The sequence below is a fragment of the Papaver somniferum genome, chromosome 7, assembly GCF_003573695.1.
Source record: "Papaver somniferum cultivar HN1 chromosome 7, ASM357369v1, whole genome shotgun sequence".
Lineage (NCBI taxonomy): Eukaryota > Viridiplantae > Streptophyta > Magnoliopsida > Ranunculales > Papaveraceae > Papaver > Papaver somniferum.
The window spans coordinates 17296949-17315348 of record NC_039364.1 but is presented as its reverse complement, the minus strand read 5'-3'; the positions used below and the strand labels follow the sequence as shown (position 1 = coordinate 17315348).

At 35.2% G+C, this 18400-nt stretch overlaps 2 protein-coding genes across 4 annotated transcripts; one reads left to right on the top strand and one right to left on the bottom strand.

Moving 5' to 3' along the window:
• Nucleotides 1–284: 284 nt before the first annotated feature.
• On the bottom strand, nucleotides 285–2647 carry LOC113300555. Of its 3 annotated transcripts, none has more exons than XR_003335832.1 (7): nucleotides 2322–2647; nucleotides 1938–2071; nucleotides 1491–1771; nucleotides 1337–1412; nucleotides 1121–1192; nucleotides 880–981; nucleotides 285–778 (listed from the first exon to the last, which is right to left on the bottom strand). XR_003335832.1 is itself a non-coding variant. In XM_026549760.1 (7 exons), coding segments are annotated over exons 2-7 (393 nt in total). In that variant the 5' UTR covers nucleotides 1940–2071; nucleotides 2322–2647; the 3' UTR covers nucleotides 285–739. The 3 variants fall into 3 exon arrangements, 2 of the variants coding, with proteins under 2 accessions (XP_026405545.1, XP_026405544.1); XM_026549760.1 differs by having other exon boundaries at nucleotides 1670–1771; XM_026549759.1 differs by lacking the exon at nucleotides 1938–2071 and having other exon boundaries at nucleotides 1670–1771.
• Nucleotides 2648–12358: 9711 nt separating this feature from the next.
• Nucleotides 12359–13210, top strand: LOC113294235. The gene has a single exon (XM_026542641.1). It carries the CDS (start codon nucleotides 12359–12361, stop codon nucleotides 13208–13210), a length of 852 nt encoding a protein of 283 aa, XP_026398426.1.
• The last annotated feature ends 5190 nt before the right edge of the window (nucleotides 13211–18400 follow it).

Below are 18400 nucleotides of genomic sequence, written 5' to 3'. Positions count from 1 at the left end.
AACCGTCACAAATATAAAAAACCGTCACAACTAGCAAACAATCCGTCACCAATAAAAATTTGCGGCGGAGGGCCAGCCGTCTAGACTAGTGGCGTCACAAATGTCATTTGTGACGGTTTTTATGTTTTTGTGGTGGTTTGGTCAACCGTCACTAATAAATTTTCTAATTTTGAGATTTTTCCCCCGTCGCCAATTTTACTCCACCGCCGGCCGAATTTTCCCGGTCAACGTTAACTGTTACTGATTACCGGCGCCGGATTTTACTTTCGCAGAATTCTCAGAAATTTTAGGTTTTTCAGATCATAAACTTGGATTACACTTTCAGAACAAAATTTTACAGAGTTTTACATTGAAACTTGCATATATGCAAGTAAGATTCATGTTTTACTGATTCTGGACTGATTTCAAGTAAAATATGAAGTAAGACAGAAAAAGGACTCGGGAATGGGTTCCCAACTCCCCTCCGAACTAATGCATCCTAAATACACCAAATACAAAAATAAAAAATGTACCACAGATCCTTGAGCACTAGGCACAGCTGGAACATCACGAAAAAGTACTCAATCAACATACCAAACTGAGTTCCCAATCTCCAACATGGTTCCTTCGAAGCACTTCAACATTTGAGTACTCCAGCAAACGATCAATGGTATCTCCAATAATTGTTGACCTCAGGTGGCCAATATGCATTTGGAGAAGAAAAATCAACCACTACTTTACTGACTCGTAACTTCGGAGCTCATATTCCAATACCTTTCTCTAACATATTTTGTATAGTCTACAAGATAGATATATCGTTAAACCAGTTAATTCTCTATTTTTGAAGGGAAAAAACATTAAAAATGAATAAATCAGAATATATTACAGCAGAACACATACCTTAGCTATCCATTTGTTTGGTAACGTTATATTCACAAAGCCGGGTCCAGTAACAGAGCTAGACTCCATCATTTCTGATTCTGGCAGATTTTTCTGAATGGCCTGGAGAAATATAAAAATTTAAATAAGCATATGAAACTACACAAGCGATTCGATCCCAAAGTGCACAAATTTAAGTTTATCAAACAAAATCAAGGCTGTCATTTTACAGCAACAAAAAACACATTGGAGAATTAATTACCTGTCCTATTGAAGGAGGACCCTTGAATTCAGTTTTCTGTACATACAACTGGTAATCGCCGAGAGACCATATCTAGACAAAGTCAGTGATAGGATCACAGACAAACCAATCTCACACATTAACAATTGCGAAGTTGATGAAAAGCAAAAACCGGAACAATTAGAGCACAATCAAAATACTATTTGACACTTCAAAATTCACACTAGAAAAGCTCACCCTGAATAAAAACTTTGAGAAAATAAACATCCTGACTTGTCTAAATCGTTCAAATTGAATACAAAGATCTTCAGGCCTAAAACATTAATAAACCATTAGTAAATACAAAATCATCAAGAATCCACAAATAAAAAGTACATAAAAAAGAGGGAACCTGCAGTTGATTGTAAAAAAATTTGAACCAATAAACTCCCGTTATTTGATTCTTTCCTTCCACCATATCCACCACCACCACGAATAACAGTTGGATTTATATCAACACAAACTGGAACGATATAAAATTTTCTACGGGCACTTAACCCTACAACTGGTACAATTATCGACCACTAATACCTTGTTGCACCTAGGGCATGAAAGATAGTGCCGGCCATATTTTGGTAGTATAGTGCCGACCATATTTTGGGTAGTGGAAGTGCACACAAAGACATTAGCAGCCTGCATAAATGGCCGAAATATTAAACAAAATGAATGATATATAATTCAATTTAACACCACATAATATGATGTGTATAAGATGGCAAGGATATGAGAAAAAATGTATGCAGAAAATCTCTCAAACTCAAAATCAAAAGAATCTCAGAACCATTGCCTGCTTACATACATCAACAATTAAGCGACACATCCACCACCACCTCCATATTTCCTTCTTGGTAGTGGAGAACTCCTTCCCATATCCCCTACCTCCACCATATATAACCTCTCCTTAGTAGACTATATCCCCTCTTCATGATTTCCCTGCCATTACTCATTCCACACAATTACATAATTTAAAATTAAACTTAAAATCCCTAATTGTGTCAAATCAAAATCCTAGATGTGAGAAAAGATACCTAGAAAACAACAATTAGACCTTGAAATCAAGTTTCTACGAAATCAAAAGAGAGGGATTAAAGAATTTGAGATCTGATTCTTCTAGCTGTGAACTCAGCATCGTTATATACTAATAGATCTACATAAAAATGAGTAAAAAGTTAGGGTTTCTCACCATAGCATGAAACTTCTCAAGGTTGTTCCGCAGGAAGAGAGATTTGAAGTCACCATAGGAATCTCATGATCAGCTCGCTTCTTAGCAATTTTCGGTGAAGAAAAATTTCAATCAATCGATTGCCAACATTAACTGCACAAAATCCAAGTAACAAATAAAAAAACCCTCAAATTAAGTTAGCAAATTGTCAACTTATAAAACCCTTGATTTGACAGCAAAAAGTGTGACGGACAGAAGCCATTAATGGAACAACATATAAGACATGGATGAGATGATAACAAAAAAGAGATAGAAACAGAGGAGATGAGATGGTAACATGGAAGAGGCGAGACCAAACCTCTCTGTTTTTTTTTTATTATTTTATTAGTAAACTTTAGTGAAATCATTTAGACTGTCGGAAGTGAGAAACCGACGACAAAAACTGCTCATTTGACTAACTCTATTATTTTCTACGGTTGGTCAAATCACCCTGACGCCCTTAAAGCCTATTCCTATGCACATGCTAAAAAAAAGAAAAATTTGGCATGCCAAATAAGTTTTCCCATGAAATGGCAAATTTAATTAAAAAACATATATATAATCGCGTTGATTGGGATCCTAATTAATAAAATATATATTTATATTTGTGTGGTGGGGTATTTATAAAATATTTAGTATTATAATATAGTAAGTGGACCCTTTAGATATAAAAATTTGAATTCTTCAAAATCTTCATTGTTTTCGGTGTTCGATTAGTACAAGGTTCAATGATTTAATCATTGTTAATCTCTAATCAATCATTACAATCCTCTTTCATCATCGAATAATTACTTAACTTTTAATGTAATCTTGCCTATATCTTGTCTTCTTCTGTATCTTTACTTTTCTCCTAGTCTTTTTACAGTTTCAGGAGTTAACCAATTTAGTCTTTAATTTCTTCAACTCTTAGCATCGAGATTCATTACTGATTCTCTCATGAATCAGCATGTGAATCTCCTTCGAATGATCATCTAAAGGATTTATGATTTCAATTATTATCGTTATCCTTATTCGTCAACTGTTTTTTGACAGTTTTATCTTCAAAAACTGCTCATAACTTCTTCTCTTATTGGTTACTTCGTTAATCTTTTAAATAGCCTTCAAGGTTTCTTTTCTCCCTGTATTCAGAAAACTACATCATGTCAAGCAGTAACTTCCTTGATCGCTACTTACCCTCCAATCCATCATCTTCTGACCTTCTCAATCAATTTGCAAATCTGCTTTCCCGTGAATCTTCAAATGCTACAACCAATATTAGTACCAATTTCCCAGGCACAAAACTGAGACACCAAAACTGTCTTGTCTTGAAAATTATTTCTCCCAAAATCTACTCCATTAATATGGTTCGAGAAACTTTACAAAAGCTTTGGAAGACAAATCAAATTTTTTATGTATCTGTCTTTACTAATGACACATACACTAGTGGAAAACAGAAGTTCCGCGACCATCAGAACAAGTCATAGTTAGACGACGAGTTTTAACCGTCTCTATTGGGGTCTCTATAAAGCATAACTGTTTTGTACGACCCTTAGCCGTGGGTCTCAAAACAACGACCGATTTTAGGGGCAACGGTGTACAGACCCTTAGCCGTGGGTCTCAGATTTAAATTAAAATATACAAAAAAAATAATAGATTCAGATTTGCTGAAATGTCTGAATGGCTAAATCTGAAATAATCTGACTGTATCAAAGTCAAGTCAAGTCAAATGGAAATCAAATTAAATTCAAATGAAACCGAAACTTCAACTCAAATTCAAACTCAAACTGAAAATTCAGCATTCATTATCCATTGGGTTTAAAATTACAAAAAATGATTGAAATCGTGAGCTCAGAGCAATACATATGTTCGAGCTAGCTAGTAGGTTCTAAGATTAAACAACATGATTAACTAATAGACAATTGATTAAACAACAAAATGTTAAAATTCCCATCTCCCCAACTGAGCAGATACCTCATAATGGTGTATCTGTAGCAAAAGTAAGTTATGATTCTGAAAAATAGAAGAAATAAAGGGACATAAATGTGCATAGCCAAAGAAATTAGATAGGATGAGTATGACTTACCAGTAAGTAAGTGATGGGTATGACCACTTCCTTCAAATTAGACTTAAACCATGCCTACAGCAGATGATATATTGATTAGTCAAGAAATTGGATGGTAAACACCAAGGAAGAGACAACAAGAAAAAAACACCAAAAATTATACTTAGCATCTAACTGATATGTTATGGATATTAATCATACAAACAAAACCATTGTTTATGCCTCACTTTATAGTCTTTATCAACTAAAGAAATAAATGAAAGAAAATGTAATGGTACTAACAATTAGAGAACTTATCAAGCCAAAAGAACCAAATCATGCATTTGTACAAAAAGTTAATTAGGGACACCCAGTTTGAGTTGTTCTACAAGATCAGGGACTAGAAAATTAAAGATAAGTTAGGTATAAATTTAGTTCATGTTACCACTATTGCCAGTTCCGAAGACAAATTTAAAACATTGTTTTAACAATAGTACGACCATACCTAATCAAATGTTCAAGTAAGCATCCACTACACAATAATTATTGTACATAAGTGCATTAGGATAAAAGAATAGATGCCCAATGCCTAAAAATGCCGACACTTGATGATACTAACTTTGGGGTGGGGCTTAATGTTTAAACAAAAAGGACATATTAAGACTATTAAGAAGCAAATAAATTGAAAGAATAACAAGGGAACATTCATGTTACTACAGAGTGAAATTATGCACTTCTTAATTCTAAAATATATAATCCAACAGTCTAAATTGAATTCCATCATTTGAACGTAAAGTTTGAGAATAAAGTTTGAGCCTAGTTAGCTTTAGGGAAAATATGAATACCTAGTAAGGAAAACGAGAACCAGTACGACTGGCAAAGATTTTAATAGACGGTTGACCCAACTGCACCTATAATCATACCTGAAGAATTCATTTAGAAATCAGATATTAAGCATCACATTTCAGTTCCTAAACGTGACAGTAAAACACATGTGTAAAATGTAAAACAATATACAAGAAACCATATTATTATCTGAGCTTCTCTATAACAAAGACTAAATTGGTTGATAAAAACTTAGTATAAGATTATCGGCTACTCTAATTCACCGTCAGTTGGTTAATTAAGAGGGTGAAGAGGGACTTGGCTCCACTGTGCTGGATAAGAGCGCTTGACTTACCATGGTTGTTGATCCTAGCCTTGACAGAAGTCAATGGTCCAAAGCTTTCGGGTACCGATGGTCAAGGTGTTCTCATTTGTACTGAAACTATGGGCAAGCTTGGAACCAACATCTGTATTGGTCAAGGGACTGTCAATGTGGCAGTAAGAAGCATTGAAAAAAAAACACACATCGACAAAAGAAAACAAGGAGCCTGGCAATCAAAAAAAAAAGAAAAAAACTCAACTAAAAACAAAGAGTCGGTCATCCATATGAAAGAGCTCAAAAGAAAATACTCACAAAGTGACAGCAACAATCAGGTCAGCATTTACGAAGCTCACTCCAACATTGCATTTGGTGAGGTTACCGGATGCAGTGTCGTAAGAAAGATCAGTACCAAGAGCAAGAAGGGGTGTTCCTACAACTCCAGAGAAATTGACCATGGGGTTTTCTGTCAAGCCAATGTTAGTACTGATGCTGCTGTACTCATGTTGATACTGAAGCTCGAGTTGTTTCCAGTCAAAACACTCAGAGATGTGATTAATCACTAACATAACCCTGATGTTACGATCATCAGAAACACAATACAGAAAAACACAATACACACCTATTCCCTTAGATGGAGATCTTCAATGCTTCCTGAAATAGAAAGATACCATGAACTCTCCGACTACCTCTGTGAATCTCCACCCTCTGTAACCGTACACTACCTTGCTTTCTGTTACACTCATCTTCTCGTTGAGCTGTGTGGTCCACCATGAGAGCTTCAGCCAAACCACCTCTATGCAGAATAGCCACTTCCTAAAGCCTGTAATTATACCTCGCTGACATAAGGAGCTTCCTTAATAAATGTACGATAAACTGAAGGGACACTACAATCAACATTTAGTGGTACCATTTGCATATACCTCGAACTAAAATTCACATTAATCCTTCGAAAAAACCCCAAATAATAAAAAAATATACACACTCCTAATGTATCGATCTTACCTAAGCACCTGGATGTTCAATTTCTAGCATCTTCATAAGCAAATCATGGAGCAAATGTTCATCAACACTAAATTTTGATTGCAAGTTTATTACATGGCCAATGACAAACTACCACATGAGGAACCTCATCTCTAAAACTTAAGAATTTTTAGAATGCATCATGCTTAATGTGCATACGCACTTTTTAGTTTTTAGTGATTCACCCTATGTATAACTTCCCAATTTGATGGCTTCCCCACCAATGTCCCAAGAAAATGCTTAAACTGCAAGTTGGGAAATCTCTTGAAGGATTGACGGAAATCCAGAAAAATCTGAACAAATAAACAAATAAATTTCATGGCATATTAAATATTTCCTTTTAAGGTGGGTAATGAGGATGATTCTGTATCTTACCTAAAAATTAGGAAAACCCATTACTCAAAAACATAAACCCACCTACATACAAACAACAACAACATCAAACACAAACAAATCTTAGAATCCTAAAATCAAGAGAACACTGTTAACTAAAGAAACACCATGAGAATCATGAAATCAATACCAAACTATGATGGGGTTAAATCCAAGAGTCATGAATCAATCTAACAATTATTAACATGAGGAATTAATAATCATGTACTTATGTAATACAATATAGTTATGAATCAATCTAACTCAAGGATTGAAATCTTAGAATTTAAATCTTCTCAGATTGAAGAACGGGAAGCAAAAACTGAAAACCTTAAAAAAAAATATGAAAAGCTAGTTCTAAATAGATCGAAGAAATCAAAGCTAGCTCTGAATAGATCGAAGAAATCAAAGAACGCTTCAATCCAATCTAATACCAGGAAAATCAAGATCTTGAAAATTCACCCTAACCCTAATAATAAAAATTAAATTTTTGTAATTGAAAATGATGTATAAAATTGAGTCATAGATGATTACCCCAATGAATCGTAAGAAGGATTTAATCACTGAAATCGATTATTTGTTTCAGGGTATTGACTTCTATTTCACCTTCTGGATCTGGATCCGGTGTGGAAGAAGAAGATGATGGAGGTCGATCGAGAGAAAATTAACGTTCACACTTACGGAGATAGAAAAAAGAAGTGATGGAAATGAAGAGGAGTTCCGATGTGAGATGTATGAGAGAATAAAGATAATGGAAGATAAAGAGATTGAGATGAGTACAGACAAATGCATCGATAATAACGAAGTCTCTACTTCCAAATCGAGCCGTCCATTCATATATATCAATGGCTCATATCTCAAACGTTTCTCAGCCGTTCATCTAACAACAGATACGTCACTAATCATGGTTAGCGGAATGGGTCCCTGAATGAGGATAAAATAGTAAATATTCAGAGACGGTTTTTAAGGGATTCCGAATTATTTTTAAATGAGAGACCGCTGTTTGTGGTCGGCGGTCCGGCTACCGTCATTGAGGGTGTCTGATGTGGGTGGTAAAACACCCATTTTCCACTAGTGTATACCTTATCAAATTTGAATCCCAGGCTTATGCTGTTTTGATTCTCGAAGGAATTCCATGGATAATTAAAGATGATCTCTATGCTTTGGAAAGATGTGTTCCCAACAAACTTCCTGAAGAGTATAAGTTCGAAACTGTTGAACTAGGTCTCCAAATTCATGGATTGCCTGTGGAGAATCTATGCTCTTTATACGTTTATGATCTGATATCTCAGATTGGGGCTACTCGGCCAATTCCAACCTATGAATGTTCATCTTGGGGAAGATTTGCAAGGACAAAAACTCATGTTGCAATCAATCATCCACTTCCTAAAGCCATTCCCTTTCCACTCCCTGGAAAATAAGATTATGCTCTGGAGATTAGATATGAACGTCTTCCAAGATTTTGCCTATTCTGCGGGTTAATTGGTCATTGGATGAAGTTCTGTCCAAAAGTGTGTTTCTATAAAGATCACGTATTTAACAACTTTCCAAGTTACTTTCACGAAGAAGCGATGGGATTGGTAAAGCCAACTTATAAGCCTTCAATATGTATCTCTGGTAGAATTGCTGAACAAGACAAACCTGTGTTCAAGGACATTTTTGTTGTTGGCGATCCCCAGTACAACCAAACTTAAGCAAGAGAGGGTCAAATAAACAACAAACAACATACTTCTTCATCTGTCTCTAATAACCATTCCTCGAGGGGAAAAGAAACGATGGATGAGTATAGGAGTGCGCATAACTGTCCTCAGAATTCTTATAGGTCAGGCGTTGGTCCTTCTAAAACATCAAGACAAAACTATGCTATGACCAGGGTCCTAAGATCTAAAATCATGTGGCAGATATTGAAGTTTCTGAAAGAAGTATCTGGATCTAATTTATGTCTTCACTGAGAATATCCTAATCGTATACTAGATAACAAATGCAAACAACTCTCTATTGTAACTCAGTTTCCTCCAAAGAAAGTTGTTGCAAAGCCAACCATCTGCCTCAAATTATGTTGATTGGAATATGCAGGCCATATCTCAGGGAAATTCTTCCTCAATTCGCATAGATGGCAATTCAGGTGCTCAGGGTTCAAAAAGGGGTCAATAAGAAGATTATCTAAGGAGAAATTCTCCTCAATCTAAAATTCAAAGGAAATCTTCTGCAAAAAGGTCTATTGCAAACGGTAAGGCGGCTATTCCTCAAATGCTGCATGATAAATGTTAATAATGGCCTGGAATTATTGGGGTTTGGGGAATGCCCCAACAATGAGAGCGTTGCAAACATTCCTCAGAGGTGCGAATCCAGATACTTTTTCTATCAGAAACTAAAATGTCAGAAGAAACATCCTTACTGCATGTTAATCGCTTTGGGTATCAACATTCTTGCATTGTTGCATCAGTAGGGAGAAGCGGAGGATTATGGTTGTTATGGAAAGAGGATGTAACTATAGAAATAGTTTCAAAATCTTCGAATCTTATTCATGGTATTGTTTCGTATGATACAGCTCGACATCCATGGAATATCTTCTGCATATATGGCCCTCCGGTAACTTCTCAGAGATCAAATTTTTTGGCAAAATATGACTTCTTATGCTCAAAGTTTCGATGGTCCAAAATGTTTCATTGGTGATTTTATTGCAATAGCTTCAAGTGAGGAAAAATTCGGAGGTCTTCCGGTTGTGGATTCCAATATTTCTTACTTTAAGGATTTCATTCAATTGAATCTCCTTATCGACTTGGGTTACAAAGGTCCTGCTTATACTTGGACAAATGGCAGGGACATGGAAGGCTTAATTCGTCAACGATTAGACAGAGTTTTGGCGAATTCAGAATGGTGTATTGGTTTCCACAATGCAGCGGTTCTTCACCTTCCTAGAATCACAAGTGATCATGCACCAATCCTTCTAAATACCAGCAGGAATGTTGCAAGACCTCCCCCATACTATAAATTTGAAGCACACTGGTTAACTCATCCAGAATTCCTTGATAAAGTTAATGAATGTTATTCGCAGGAGGAAGATGAAGACATCCAATCTAAATTGAGAAAACTTGGATTTTCTTAACAGCTTGGAGTCGTAGAAGAATAGGTTGCATTAAACATAAAATTGCGATACTCAAATCTAAATTGTTAAGGATTCAAACATGGCGTCCGTCTGTAGCAAACATTCAAAAAGAAAAGTTAATAGCGGCAGAACTGGATGATTATCTCATCATGGAGGCGACTTACTGGGATCGACACATGAAACCACAATGGGCTAAATGTGGTGATCAAAATACACGTCATTTCCATCTTTCTGTTCAACAAAGACGTCGGAAAAATACTATCAGTTATCTGCGTAAAGGAGATCAAAGTTGGACGTCAGACCAGGGAGAAATATCTCGTGAAATTATTCATCACTTTCAATCTTTATTTCAGGAGCAAGCATCACCAGATCCTCCTCACTTCTCTATTCAGGGACAACCAACTTCTAATCTTGATAATGATGCAATTTGCATGATTCCAACAATGGAAGAGATTTGGTCATTTACAGTTAAGATGGGATCCTATACTTCTCCGGGGCCAGATGGTAACTCACCTGTTTTCTACAAAAAGTGTTGAAATACGGTCTGTAATGATGTGTTTAATTTAATAAAAAATTTCTTTGAGTATTCTGTTTTTCCTGATTTATTGAATCACACAGATATCTCACTGATTCCCAAGATTAAGAATCCCGAAACACCTGCAGATTTTCGACCGATATCGCTCTGTAGTGTGCTGTATAAGATTGTCGCCAAAATCTTATCCAACAGAATAAAGCCATACTTGAATGAATTTATCAGTTGGTCACAAAGCCCTTTTGTTCCAGGGCGTCAGATATTGGATAATATCATTATATCAAAGGAATTATTGCATTCAATGAATTCTTCTAAAGCTTGTAATGGACACTTCGCTCTCAAGGTTGATATGGCCAAAGCGTATGATCGAGTTAATTGGAAATTTCTTGTCGACATGCTTCACATAATGGGAATTACTGGTAAATCTCATTCTTTAATAATGGCTTGTGTAACGACCTCTTCTTTCTCTGTCAACATCCATGGTTCTACTCAGGGTTTCTTTAAAAGTGAAAGGGGTATTCGTCAAGGTTGTCCATTATCGCCTACCTTATTCATTATTTGTTCACAAGGGCTGTCCTTATTAATGGAACAATATGAATCTCAAGGTCTATATCAGGGCTTCAAATTGAATTCAAGGGCACCAATGATTACTCACCTGATGTTTGCAGATGATCTCTTTTTCTTTGGAGAACATTCAAGGGTAAACGTGAATAATCTGAAGAAGTTACTTCATCAGTATGCAGAATTGTCTGGACAACTCACCAATTACAATAAATCTTTTATTGTCTTCGGCAAGGGGATTCAGCATTGGAGAAAAGAAACAACGATGCAGGATCTTGGGGTTAGAGAGATGACTTCAGATGATAAGTATCTTGGTATATTTCCTTTAAAGTCAGATTTTAGGATATCAAGTTATGAATTTCTTATTGATAAATTCAACTCCAGATTACCGGGTTGGAGGTTTCATTATGTGAACTCTCCAGGAAGATCAATATTGCTACAAACAATTCTATCTTCAATCCCTATTTTATTCATGGGAATATGTTTACTTCCCAAAGGTATATATTTCTCAGGAAATCGATAAAATATAGAGATGTTTTTGGTGAGGGCATACTACAGAAGAAAGAAAACTTCATTTTATCAATTGATCCAAGATGTTTTTGAGTAAAGAAAATGGAGGTCTGGGTTTTCGTAATATTGAACTCATGAATTTGGCTCTTATCTGTAAGCTTGCTTGGAGATTCCTGGAAAATGAAGATGCTCCATGGGTGAGACTTTTGGCAGCGAAATACATTCATGATAAGTCTTTCTGGTTTACAGACAAGCCAATACATTGCACTGCGATATGGAGCAGCCTTCTGGAAGTGAGATCAATTTTGGAAAATAAGATTTTCTGGCAAACAACTAATAGGGAGAAGGTTCATATATGGGATAGTCCATGGCTGCAACAAAGTATGGATCACATAATCTCCAAACCTGATAACCTTTCTATTAACATTGAAAGGGTTTCTGATCTGATTATACCGTAAACGAGAACGTGGAATATGCAGTTATTAGATGAATTATTCCACCGGTTACAGTATCTCATTCTGAAATTTATCTTAGCACTGAAGACAATTCTGGAGATAAATTGATATGGTCTTGTACTCCGTCAGGAAAATTCTCCACCAAATCCTGCTACAAGCTCCTGATCAACAATTTACCTTCTTCCTCTAATATTGGTTCTTTCCCATGAAGGAAATTCTGGTCGTTTTCGCATCTTATTCCAAAGATCCAATACTTCATCTGGAAGGTACTTCATAACGGAATTGCTGTGAAAATGAATTTGTCTAGGTTTGTCAATGGTATTCAAACAGATTGTCTTTTGTGCTGTCAAGAGAAAGAAACGGTTTTTCATTTATTATTTGAATGTATTAAGACACAGTTGGTTTTCGAGACAGCTGGCTTGGGTGCTTACAGTATCTCTCAAGGATCTGATATCTTGCAGATTATAAAAAACTGGATGGAAGATAATATGGATCAAAAATTTATTCGCAAGATGTGCATCCTTTGGAATATTTGGAAATCCAGAAACGATATTGTCTTTTCTGAAGGTAGGTTTTTGGTTGATATCATTTTAAGGAATGCTAATCGAGATTTCAAGTTATGTTTGGATAATATTACTGAAACTGGTCGCAATCATATCACCCGGTTTCAACAGTGGAATCCTCTGGATTTCCCTTATATCAAAGTCCACATTGATGCGGCTTTCATCCCCAATAATGCAGCAGCAGGGGCAGTGGCTATGGATCATAGTTCAACCTTCATGGGATGTGCTTGGATAACTTTTGATGCTACTTCTCCTATGCTGGCAGAAACAATTGCGTGCAAATTGGGAATGGAATTCAGTTTAGAAAAGGGTTTCAAGAAAATCATAATAGAAGGTGATGCATCTAATGTGACAATGGCAGTGCAAGGTGATATAAGACAGATTCCGTGGAGTATTCGATCAGAAGTACTTAAAATTAAGGATCTAATCTCTTCATTTGATAATGTAAAATTTCAGCATGTTTTCAAAAGTGCAAACTCTATGGCACCCTTATTATGTCAACATGCTATGCATGACTCTGTAAATAGAAGGTGGAATGCGAATTTTCCATCGCTTTGTATCTCTTCAAACCTCACTCACTGAGGTAGTTTAATAAATGGGCTCTTATTAGAGCCCTTCCCCCTTCAAAAAAAAAAAATTTATTAAGAAAATGAAAAAGTAGGGGAGAAGGAGAGATTATATATGATTTTTGTTATAAGGAAAGCAAAAATGATTAGGGAGAAAGCTGACTGTGGTCAAATAATATTGATTTCAGGTCAATATGGGTGGAACTATAAAATCCTTGAAACCCACCGATCACACGTTACTTTTCCACCAAAACTTCTGTGTTATTCGTTTAGGAGTTTTATTTTAAGTTTTTCATCCAACCTTCAAAATAGGTAAAAACTACTGATTTCATATCACCCAATTTTGTATGCATGGGTTAAAATCTCCAATCATCTTCACAACCGCAAATAATCAAATATGAATGGGTTAAATTCTCTCGGATGACTAAAAGAGTCAGGGACATGGGATCATTAGTTGTGTTCCACGGTAATTATCGGAGAAAGTTTTTCAACGAGAACACAACATTTCCAATACTGTGTCATCACATCTTCTCAAGCCATTACCAAAACCACTACTTGAACGGAAAAAAAATAGTACAAATTAATACAAAGGAGTGATAGAGATCAGTAGATTTTTTTTAATCAGTTGATCCTGCAGAGAGTATTTAATTAATGATGGTTTACATTAGTTGGTAACAATATGAAGAGATTTGTTAATTACAGATAACGAATCAATTAGACATCAAATTTGGAGATCCAAATTAATTAATGGTGAGAATGGAGAACCATGCTTGCTAGACACCGGAGATGATCTTTGGGGATAACGATGGTGGGAAGAGAAAAAGCCGACAAATACTGAGGGTGCCAAACTGTTTATATTTCAGCCCTAGTCCAGGAAAAGTCCAATCTCTTAGACCAAGAGTCAGCTTTCCCCCAAAACGTTTTAACTTTCTCTATAACAAAAGTTTTATATACATATAAAATTACTTGGAGATAGTCTGACTACCGCTGGAGATGGTTTGACCATCGCTAGATGGTAGCGATGGAGTCTCTATCGCTCGATGGAAACTATGTTTCATATGCCTATAAGACAGGACTGACATATAGGCATATGAGTTTGGCAGTTTGGCATACCCATAATGGGTGCATATATGCCAAATATCATGTTTTGGTATGTGCATAGGAATAGGTGAAGACAAAAATTTCTGAATGAAGAAAATTGAAGAAAAATTCAAATGGTGGAATCTGAATTTTCGCACTATCCCTAAATCGATCTCCTCAATGAAATACATGTTTTTAATACTTTTGTATTTTTGCATTTATTCTTTTTTGATTATGGTATAGGTGTTTTGGCTTTCACTACTTTGGGAGAGCTTAGTGAGGATTTTGTTTGTTTTTTCAAGCGTCTTAAGAATTGTTTAATTAGTAATGATGATGGTAGTGGCTTAGGTTGTTTTATTTTTCATATATTGGGTGTTGCTATTCAAAAAGGAATTGGTGCTCCGCTTGTTGCTCGGATACCGACCAAAAACTCCTTTGTGTAATTTCTTCTGAAAGTTTACAAATCACTTTATAATTAAGAAAAAAAAGTATTTTTGTTTTTATTCATGTATCTCAATTTCTACGTATTGTACTTGATCGGTGTAAACACTCGCATTTAATATATGAAATTAGGAGAGTTTCTCTCATTCCTTCAAAAAAAAAAAAACATTTTCATTATGTGATCTCATTCTAATAAATTTTTAGCTATATATACGAAAAAATCTATACCGGTTATTTGGGTTTTTTGGGAAGAAATAAATAATTTTTTTGGGTTTGAAAAAACCAATCTTCCTTTGGGTTAAAGAAAAATCTAGCTAACAAGGTTCTGAAAAAGTTTTGTTTAGAATAAAAGGAGCTCTCCAAACTTGCGTTCAAATGGGTTTTAAAACAACTTTGTCCGGAGCTTCTTATGATTTAGATATGTTTTTCTTCGTATGTTATTTTTGTTTGTATGTTATTAAGACATTTATTTCCATTTTCCAAGTATATCTGGGCACAAAAGTTTCCTCCAAAGATTTGCTTCTTCCTATGGTGTCCGCCTCAGAACACTCTACTTAAAATGGATGTTTGGAGTCGGAGAGGCATCGAAGTTAATCAAGACTGTCTGTTTTGCTCCAACAATCAATCTGCCAATCACTTATTACTTCAATGTGATTTTGCAGGCAAAATTTTGTCTCACTTTAAAGCTAAACTGAACTGGGAATTTATAACGACATAAGATATTTTCACTATGTTACGCTCATAGGAAACCAGCATGCCTTCTAACATCAAGGCAATGGCCTTTCAGAAAAAGGCAAGTACAGAAATGACAATTCAAAATAAGATCAAGTGCACGTTATCCACTTGGTGTCTTGTGTTCAAAAACCTGGAATCTCCAAGTTATAGTGATGTTTTGTTAAACTGGCCAAGTATGTATTTTGATTCTCATTGATCAAGGAGTACTCTGCTACTTCCTCGTTTTTTTTTTTTTCGAGAGAAGGTTATATTAAGAAGAAAAAAAAAAGAAAAACCAAAGGATTATGTTACTTCCTTGCTCTTTCTTTTATTTTGTTCTCCTTGTACTTTGGGAGGGTGGTACTAGTTTTTTGTATCCTTCTTTTTTTATCAATAAAATCTCTTCTTTATCGACAAAAAAAACAAATAGTTAATTATATCCTTAGCCAAAAAGACAAGAACAAAATAAAATCAAATTTTCACAATTCAAACAACAAAATGATTTTAAAATAATTTATCACATTGACTCCGAGAGAAGATCCAAAGGCCATCTAGAAATCATTTCTATCTTTGGAATAGGTGAAAGTAAAATTAGTCCCAGATATTCTCTCTAAATTTTAAGTTAATGGGTTTTGGTATTAAATGGAGGCAATGGATCAGATGTTGTGTTGAATTTGCAAGGTTCTCTATTCTTATTAATGGTAGTGCATCTGGTTACTTCAAAAGTAAAAGAGGAATTAGGCAAGGTGACTCAATTTCACCATTCTTATTTCTCTTAGTGGGAGAAGCTCTCACTTTTATGATTAGAAGGGCTCAAGAGAAGGGTATTCTTTCTGGTTTTAAAGTTAAGGATGGTGGTATGCTTGTTAGTCATTTGCAGTTTGCAGATGACACTCTTATTTTTCTTGATGCAAATGTTGATCAAGTTAAAAATCTAAGACTTATCCTTCTTTCCTTTGAGATGCCTACAGGTCTTAAAATCAATTTTTCAAAAAGCCGAATCTTTGGCGTGGGTTATGAAGGTGATCCTAATATCTTTTCTTCTCTTATTGGTTGTTACAATAGTGTTTTTCCTACTATGTATCTTGGTTTTCCTATGGGTGATAAGTGCGGTGTTGTGGCTAAATGGGACAAAGTGGTGGATGAATTCATAGCAAGATTGCCAGTTTGGAAAAAAACCTCTTTTGTCCAGAGCTGGTAAGATCACTCTTATTAACAGTGTGCTTTCTAGTCTTCCAGTTATTACATGTCCTTGTTTGAAATCCCTTCTTCTGCTTTAAAAAGCTTGAAAATATCATGATATATTTTATGTGGTGTGATAACAAAGGAAAATTCACCCTGTAAAATGGAATGCTTTGTGCAAAAAGAAGGGGGCTTAGGCATTAAGAACTTGAAGTTGGTTTACCAAGCTCTTATCTCTAAATGGTTTTGGAGATATGCAACTGAGGATGATGTTTTTTGGAAAAAAATTATAAATGAAAAGTATGGTCTAAATGATGTTGTGTGGTCTCCTAAATTACCAAAGTGTACTTATCGCAGGTCTGTGTGGAAATATATTATGAAATATAATTTTTCTTTTCTGAAGTTTGTCAGATTCAAGGTCAACAATGATACTCTTGTTAGATTTTGGCAGGATAATTGGTCATATGAACACCCAATCAAAACTTGTTATCCAAACCTTTTTTCTCTTTGCAAGGCTAAGCATCTTTCTGTAGCTACAATGTATGTTTTAACTGGTTATTCATTAGATTGGGATCTTAAAACTCCTAGAAGATTAAATGTTGCTGCAAGGATAGAGTTTGAACTTCTTATGACTGATCTTCATTCTTTCCGGTTCAACTTAAGTAAGGAAGATGAACTTTTTTGGCCTTTTACTTCTAATAAGTGTTTCTCTGTGAAGTCAATTTATGATAAACTCTCTCTAGAGTGAGACTATGCAAGAGTCAGCTGTTTTCAAGTTCATTTGGAGCTTAAAATGTCCTCCAAAGATTGGCTTTTTTCTTTGGCTTATTTCCCATGGAAGACTTCTAACTATAGACTTCTTGTTAAGAAGAAGAATCGACTTGCCTGATTCTTGCTTGTTTTGTGCTGCTACAGAAACAACATCTCATCTTCTGCTTCATTGTTACTTTGCAAAAAAGGTTTGAGATACTTTGACTGTCAAGTTAAAATGGCTCCTTGCAATGCCTCAGATGTTCTCCCTGCAATGCAAGCTTGGCATCTTTCTCTGTCTGACAAGGTGAGGAATGATATTTGGAAGCTAATACCTGTTGCTATCATTTGGTGTGTCTGGAAGGAAAGAAATGATAGGGTCTTCAATGATGACAATCCAAACTCTGTTATTGCTATTGGAAAAAAAGGCAGCTTATGTTCTTTTTACTTGGTGTCTTGCTTTCAAGGAGTTTGAAGGGATTGATTCAAAGAAGGTGATGAAACAGTGATGTAAGATTTACTTTGACATTGTTTGATTCTGTTTAAAGTGCTCTTAGACTGTCTTGAGCACTTTTCTTTTCCTTCTTGTCTTGGCTAGGGTGACATATTCCTTTTACGCCTCTCTTCAATATATCTTTTCTTTATCTATCAAAAAAAAAAAAAAGCAACTGATAATATATGTAATTTATAAATTTATTTTTAACAGTACTAATGAAGCATTCTCAATAAAAAATTGTGTTCACTACTATGTTCATTATGTCGGTTGTTGCAGGCAGAAGCGAAGTACCAAGCCAAATGTTCATTTTACAGGGGAAATTTAAAGAAATGTGCAACTTTTACGCTATTATTAAGATCTTGAGTTTTCTTTTTGTTGTGAAGCATATCCTGACATTTGTCATAAAGATGCCCACTATTTTGCCACATGAAACAGATTGTTTTAAATTTTGCTTATTGGTTTCTTAAATTTTGAAAAAAGTTGTAACGTTAAGTAATTTCTTTTTCCATAATGATAACTAATTTACTGCTATCCATTCTCTCG

Excerpts from the sequence above, each read along its gene's own strand:
- LOC113294235 (XM_026542641.1), top strand. The coding sequence starts at position 12,359 with ATGAATTTGTCTAGGTTTGTCAATGGTATTCAAACAGATTGTCTTTTG.
- LOC113300555 (XM_026549759.1), bottom strand. The coding sequence starts at position 2,377 with ATGGTGACTTCAAATCTCTCTTCCTGCGGAACAACCTTGAGAAGTTTC. Across the intron at positions 1,193-1,336 it reads TCTCAAAGTTTTTATTCAGG|ATATGGTCTCTCGGCGATTA; the intron begins GTGAGCTTTTCT and ends GACTTTGTCTAG. Across the intron at positions 779-879 it reads CAAACAAATGGATAGCTAAG|ACTATACAAAATATGTTAGA; the intron begins GTATGTGTTCTG and ends TCTATCTTGTAG.